The 7,530-nt window shown below is 44.4% G+C and overlaps 1 protein-coding gene and 1 long non-coding RNA gene across 2 annotated transcripts in view; both read left to right on the top strand.

The window, feature by feature from the left end:
- The first annotated feature begins 6 nt into the window (after positions 1-6).
- The window catches only part of caskin1 (CASK interacting protein 1), a 117,567-nt gene continuing 110,043 nt past the window's right edge, over positions 7-7,530 (top strand). Inside the window, exon 1 of the mRNA XM_034894458.1 lies at positions 7-741. Within this exon, the coding sequence (XP_034750349.1) occupies positions 648-741 (94 nt within the window). The 5' untranslated portion in view covers positions 7-647. The remainder of the gene's footprint in view (positions 742-7,530) is intronic.
- Positions 6,753-7,530, top strand: part of LOC117957734 — a 12,593-nt gene continuing 11,815 nt past the window's right edge. Inside the window, exon 1 of the long non-coding RNA XR_004659574.1 lies at positions 6,753-6,764. This is a non-coding gene — a long non-coding RNA (uncharacterized LOC117957734). The remainder of the gene's footprint in view (positions 6,765-7,530) is intronic.

Raw genomic sequence — 7,530 nt, 5'->3', positions numbered from 1 at the left:
CAAATACAGAGCCCGAGTGCACGCGGAGCGATGGCTGCAGCAGCAGCAGCAGCCCTGGATTGTGTTTACGACGCAGGGCACGAGAGCGGCAACCTCGGGAGAAACGGACAACGTGCGCATCCGATTTTTAAACGTACAATCACTCGATAGTCCTGAGCTTTCATCAGTCCGTTTGACGTCCCCTTCCCTTCAGCGAGGCTGTCTCCCGTTCGGTTTCAATCGTTGTTTTCGGAGTGCAGCTGCAAGGGAGACGAACAAGCCTCCCGACGCTATGAGATGAGGAGCGCGAGCCAACCGTGGAAACGAGAAACCAATCATCTCTACCATCAAAATATCACGCACTTCGACGCCAACGCGCTGATACCAGAATCTAGAACGGCCCCCGTCGCCGTCCACATCCAGCGGTGCTACCTGCACTTAGCTGGGGGAACCCGAGAGCATCCCTCCATCCCACCCAGTCTATCCTTTCCCTCTCTCACCCAATCATATGCCTGAGCTTTAGGTGGTCTCATCTAGTCAGGGACCAGGGGGGAAGAAGAGGGAGGCTGTTCGTGGACGCTCGAGACGCACCCTCCGCGTGGTGAGGCTGGGTTGAAGCGCCGCTGTCTCGGAGGATGCTGCGGGAGTAGAGCGGCTCTGAGCGGAAGATGGGGAAAGATCAGGAACTGCTGCAGGCGGTGAAGACCGAGGACCTGCTCACCGTGCAGAAGCTTCTACAAAGGCCCCGGCCAGGGAAAGCAAGTAAGACCTTCTATTCTGTTCTACTGTAGGCGGAATCCTACCTAAAAGATAATAACACTACCCTTCTGATGTTTTTGTGAGACCAATAGCCAGAAGGCTATTAATCACACACCATTGCTGGCTGTTTGCTGCTATTAGGCCTAACTGATGATGGTGATATCTATATGATGTGTATGCATGTGTGTGTTTGTGATTGAAAGAACGAGATCTAGAGAGCAAAGGTGAAAGAGAGAGACAGGGTTGTATGCATCAGGGTGTTTCAGAGAAGATTAGTGGTGTGATTGGAGACTGACAGCCCATCTAGAAACCCTTGTCTGAGTGCACTGCAGCAAGAGAGAGAGAGAGAAAGAGAAAGAATGAGGGTGGGAGAGCTGCAGAGAGGGAGAAAGAGTTCCGTTTGATCTGTTTGACCCTCTCAGGAGTGAGTGATGTTGCCGGTGGCCTTGTGATTGTTAGGTTCAACATTAGCTTCAATGACAAGCACAGACATACAGGGATCCAGATAACATGACTGGTTAAACCTGTGTGTATGTTCGTATGTGTGTGTGTGTGGGTGTGTGCGTGCGTGTGAGGAGTAGAATCTCTATTCTATTCTGCTTGACCTGGTCTATACAACTCTGCTCTTCTACTTATTTTATTTTCTGCATGCAATCTAGCACTACAACATCCCAAAATGCTTTGCTTCCACAGCCCACTCTAATGTGTGGGCAATGCAGAGTGGAGCCAGAGAGAGCTGCGGATAGCCCGTTCTGTCAAGCTTGGTAGCTGCCATACTGATACTTCAACTGATAAATACCGGCTGATGTACCGTTATCAACAGACAGGGGAAGATGCTGTAAGGGCCCAAATGCATGGTATACAATCTCTGCAGATCATACCTTAGTATGTGTGACTATTAGTTACTATTAGTGAGTAATTCAGTTAAAAAATGCAGTTTAAAAAAAACATCCCATTCTACAGATCCAGTCCAGACAGATTCCCCTCACTATCCAATAGCTAACACTGTTCCAGGCATGGGGCTTTGCAGCATCTGACCTGGTGCTCACACTGGATCATAATGATGCGTTCCATTTACCTCGGAAGTCAGAAGCATAGCAACTTGTCCACAGGTACACAGAGCCATGTTAGATTTTGAGCTCGGTTTTGGTCGGGGTTGGTGAGGTTCTTCCGAGTTGGAAGTCCTACTTTGAAATTTTCCAACTGGGAATTTCAACTTCCCTCTTCAAATGGAACACACCATTGTACTCGAAACAGCAGGTAGGCTTCATCCCCAGGTGGGCTTCATCCCCAGGTGGGCTTCATCATGACAGAGATTGGTCTAGAACTGTGGTTGTCTTGCGTGTGATACAACAACATCAAGCCAGCCATTTCTGCTCTTTGACTCATATTAGGACGCTGCTAATGAGACCTCTGTGACACCTGCGTGGGACCTTTTAATTGAATCTTTATGTCCCCATAGTCTTGCTTTGCTCTGGCTAGTCCACACAGCGTTCCGGCTCTGTTTTTTGGCATATCGGCATATGCTCATATTATGCTTTTTGGCTTTTTTTCCTTTCCTTCATTATGGTACATGTCTTTTTTGTGCATGTTATAGGTTTACCGTCTCCAACAGAAAACACTGTTCACTATCTGCTCCAAACAGCTCTATTGCAGTCCAGCTTTACTTCAGAGACAAACATGGATCACTTTGTAACACACCTTTAAATGCTCACCTAGCTGCTAGCATGGCACGGCCTCATACACTGCTTCTTAATGGCTAGTAGTCCTTACCTAGTTAATGCGCATGGACGTCTCCCAACAAAGATGGGACAGAATTGAGATGCCTCACTCTGTTGCTAAAACAAAGAGCTCAACACATAGGGTGAAAATAGGAGCAATGTGTAGTTCAACAAAAATATGGTGGTTTTTAAAAGTAAATCAACAACAGCCTATTATGAAACTGAAAATGAGCATAATATGAGCACTTTAAAACCAATCACAATTGTCATGGGCGGTGCTAAGCTCTGCATGGAGCCGCTGCACAATAGCCTCAGGAAGGAACTTGTTTTGGTGGAGTGTGTACGTTCAAAGGTTGTTTTAGTTATGTGAGAGAAAAGTCAGATTGGACAGAAAGTCTAGCTAGCTGAGGAGCAGTTAATCAGAGTCCTCATATATCCACCACAGTTTAAAATTCCAGCGCAAAGAAAGCGGAAGGTAACGGACACTGGTGAAAAGTCATGCATCCGGCACAATTTCCTGCGGCACCAGAGGAGCAATTCTGGAAGTAGCATGTCAACTTGTGAATATAGATTAATGTACCCATAACCATGATATACTCAATGCAAGTTTAATACTTGATTCCTGGTGTAGACAAAATACTCAGGAGATCGGTTAAGGGTGGAAACGTATCTAGAGAAAACGAATGACTAAATCATTCTGGATCTGTTTGAGAAAAATGTATACATTTCGGGGTGAAACGGGTTATTGAATCTGACATAATGTGGGAGGGGAGTATATATGAAGGCGTATAGAAAGAATTACTTTTGGACTTGTTTTAAAGAAAGCTAACTTTTACACTGCGATATGATAAAACAGATGGCAAAGCTCATTCTGCAGGACTCTGTGGAGTACCGCACATGGCTTTAAAACAGTTTGTAGGAAGCAGTGGGGTGCCCTGCATGGCTGCAGGCGGCCAGCAGCGGAGCAGAGCACATACAGGAAACCCCTCGGATCAAAGATACACTGCAGACAGACGGTCCAGTGCAAAATACAGACATCCCTTACGTTAAAAACAGAGTTGGTAGGGTCCAGCATATTCAGATTCAGGTGCCCAAAATAGTGTCTGTTGAACTCAGTGGAGTACATTATGTACAAGCGCACATCACACAGCACAAAATAACCGTTAGGCTGCAGTGAAGTGCACTTCAGCCTAACGCTGTTTAGTGCAACCGATACAGAGCACAGGTAAGCCTAACAGGCTTTTTCAGGCGTCAGCCAGTTGCTCGAGGCACACACAGATGTGCACCAAATAGGAGCCAATCCTCAGTGGATTGCAGTGCATACACATGGCCGCTAAAGCAATTCAGAGGCGATTCTGCAGGTGGAAGAGGCAATATCCTGAGACATGCTGCTTATTATTAGCCCTCTGTTTATTACAATCTATTAGGGATCTAACGATGCATCGTGAATCGGTTATAAATCAATGTAAATGTGGAAAGATTACAACCACTTGAGATTAAAAATGAATCGTGATGCAATTTTTAAACGTCCTATAGTACCTATGCATAGTATTCATTTACTAAAGTGCAAATTTGAAGGTACTTGAGTGTTTACATTTTCTCCTACTTACTTCTACTCCACTACATCTCAGAGGGAGAGAGCGAGAGAGTCATTCAGGTTAAGATTTTACGTAAAAAGATTACATATTACCAACATATTAGAATTGTATTCATGTTGAAAAATAAAAACAATAATGCTTCATTAAACCCATCCCTCATTTTAGAACTGGTAAGGATGCTTCCTGGGCACCTCCCTAGGGAGGTGTTCCAGGCACGTCCAGCTGGGAGGAGGCCTCGGGGAAGACCCAGGACTAGGTGGAGGGATTACATCTCCAACCTGGCCTGGGAGCGCCTCGGAATCCCCCAGTCGGAGCTGGGGCTCGGGAAAGGGAAGTTTGGGGTCCCCGGCTGGAGCTGCTGTCCCCGCGACCCGATACCGGATAAGCTTACAAAGATGGATGGATGGATGGATAATTTCAGAACTATTTCCATGTTTTCTTTATATACAGTCAGGTACTTATTATCGGGAAAAACCATGAGACACAGTTTGAGACTGCGTTTGCGTGTAGTACTATTAATGGCAGTATAAAAAATAGTAATACTGTAATGGCAGTGTGACTATGTTCCACCGTCGGTATTCCTGCTGCTTTCTACTCTCTGTATACTCATATTTAAACGAGCAGCATGCAGGCAGACATGCTGGACCATCAGTCATTCATCTGGCATCTAATGACACTCTTAAATAAACACATAAACCGCATTGTTGACCGAGTACAACATTTTATGGTTCCATCTTGAGGTTTGCCCTTCTATAACTTACGCTTATGTCTGGTTTGAAGTACCATCTAGCTTAACTGAAGGTGTTTGTGCTGCATTCAAGGTCTCTCCCCCCCTCTCTCTCAAAGCCCTGCCTTTCCTGCATCACACTGAGTTTCATCGTTTGTATTAGAGCTGCAAAGATTAATTCATTCCAGCTTGTTAAATGTGAATATTTTCTAGTTTCTTCTCTCCTTTGTGACAGTAAAATGAATATCTTTAAATTGTGGACAAAACAAGACATTTGAGGACTGGCTTTAAAAAACAGATCAACCAAGAAAATGATCGACAGATTAATCAACTATGTAACAATCCCTTGCATCACTACTGCTAGCACAGAAAAGGCTTTTTGCTACACAAACTGGTTAACACGCTTTGTGAAATCTCATTTTATCTCATACACATTTTTTCTCACTTCCTGAAAAGCTGAGTGTTATTCGGGGGATCGTGTCTGCAGGACACTGACATTACATGTGGCGGGCTGTGGGCCAGTCTTTCAGCAAAAAAACAAACAAACGGGGAAGATAGAAGCAACAGTGAGGCAATAATGACAGAGCGGGGCTCAGAGTCCCAGACAAACAGCAGGGAAGTGGAACCCAAGGCTGGTCTTAACACAGACCTGTTTGTCATCTAGCATTAAACACCAAGCTGTGTGTGTGTGTGTGTGTGTGTGTGTGTGTGTGTGTGTGTGTGTGTGTGTGTGTTTGTCTGCGTTGGTCTGGAAAAGGCTCTGCCCTGCTGCAACTAATTTACTCCTACTCAGGCCAGACATACAGTCTGTACAGATACACCTGCAAAACACACACACGCACCCACACACACACACACACACACACACACACACACACACACACACACACGTAAACACTCACACAGACACATCTGGCACCATCAGGAAAGCTATCATCGGTTTGATGTCACTCAGCACCCCCCTCTGCACATGGCACTAGACCAGGTAGCGTGTGTGTGTGTGTGTGTGTGTGGGTTTGTGTGTGTGTGTTTACATGGAGCAGACCTTCAGTGTGAGGTCTGTGTTTGTCAATGTGCTGTTTCACTGTTTGTGTGTCAAAGTGGGAGGTGTAATCTGTATTGAGGGCTGTTTATTGTATGTCATTAAAGGATGTGTGTGTGTGTGTGTGTGTGTGTGTGTGTGTGTGTGTTTTACACACATCAATGAAATGATTAGGATTTAACCTCCGGCACGATGTTTGCTGCCATGAGAGTCTGACACATGCTTCCATCGCTTCGCTACACAACACCTATCTGCCTCCTCCTTTTTCTTTGTTTGAAGCCAAAAGCGATGCTAATGCCCTCCGACCAATCGAGATACCAACCCCCTGTCTCCTAACCCTCTCCCTCTCTCACTCTCCCCCACCCACCCCATCTTTCTATGTTGATGTGCGAGGTTGGCAGAGGAGTAGGGCAGATGATTGCATCCACACCAGTGCACATTCACAAAGGAGCAGGCAGGCACGCAGAGAGGAAGCTTCACATACTGTCACAACTGTGCTCTGTCTGGAACTATGTGCTTCACTGACAGAAACATGGTGTGAAGAAGCTTTATTTTTTGTAGCGTGCACTGATATTATATAGTGCACAGTATTCTTTTAACATCTTAGTGCCATGGTGCTAGCTTTTTGTGCTGCAGTGCTGTTAGAGATTGCTGGACTGTCAGTCAAGTATGATGCTTTATCTTGTTCATGCTTTAGCTTCAATGAAAGTGTTACCAAATTACCATGCATTTACTGAGAAATAATCCCTAATTACTAATCCAATATAAACCATAGGGCTGGGTTTAAAAAATGGATTCCCTGATTCAAATCAATCTTCATTTGAATGATCCCATTTCAATTCATAAAATAAAGAGATAGCTCTTTTAAGAGGCTCCATTTTAAAGCTACAGGGAAGATATTGGTAGCGGATGAAGCTAATCTAAGGTAGGCTATCAGTGTCATGCTAAATAACGCTCCAAAGGTAGGTGAGATTTTGGTGAGGGAGAAACAGCTGGCATTGCCGTTTTTACACATGTATGGCTTTAGGTATACCGTCTCTGCACCAGACCCTCTGTACTAATGAAAGCAGTTTTTGTCTCTATGTAACTGGTTTGGGGTCAGTTCTTAACAATAATATATCTTTTCATAATGCACCAGAATAGAGGGTTCCTTGTACAATTTGCAGCATTAGTTCTCTGAGAATCTCTTTTGTATCCAAGCAAAATTGGTTTTGCATCCGAAACACCCCTAATCAAATGATATTGATCAAATCCAAACAAATCTGGGCCTTGTGAATCAGAAGCTCTGATTTGATGCAATTAATATTATGCAATTATTTTGAATTTTATAAATAAGAGCTACCTTAGCACAGAGACTAGTCATTTAAATTTCCTTCCAAAATCATCAGTATTTGCAAATTTCTCACGCAAGTTTAACTTCCTGTGGTGATTGTGAAGCCCAATCATGGCAATCTTTACACAAATTTGAGGTCATTCAGATGAGATGAGGCGATGAACATGTGTGTGTTGCAGTTAAATCAGCTCAGAGAGCCTTGAAGATATCATGCAGTATGCTGTGGGGGTTTCATTCCAGCAGGCTGTGTTTTCTCCGTTAGGCATAATGACAGCAACAGCAGCACGGACACAAAGGTAGACAGATAGCTAACATGTACAGTAAGATCTGATGGAATGCTTATACAGTGTGTGTATATATATATATATATA

The sequence above is a fragment of the Etheostoma cragini genome, chromosome 15 (assembly GCF_013103735.1).
Source record: "Etheostoma cragini isolate CJK2018 chromosome 15, CSU_Ecrag_1.0, whole genome shotgun sequence".
Taxonomy (NCBI): domain Eukaryota; kingdom Metazoa; phylum Chordata; class Actinopteri; order Perciformes; family Percidae; genus Etheostoma; species Etheostoma cragini.
Note: the sequence above shows the minus strand (reverse complement) of the source record. Positions and strands in the feature narration are given on the sequence as shown.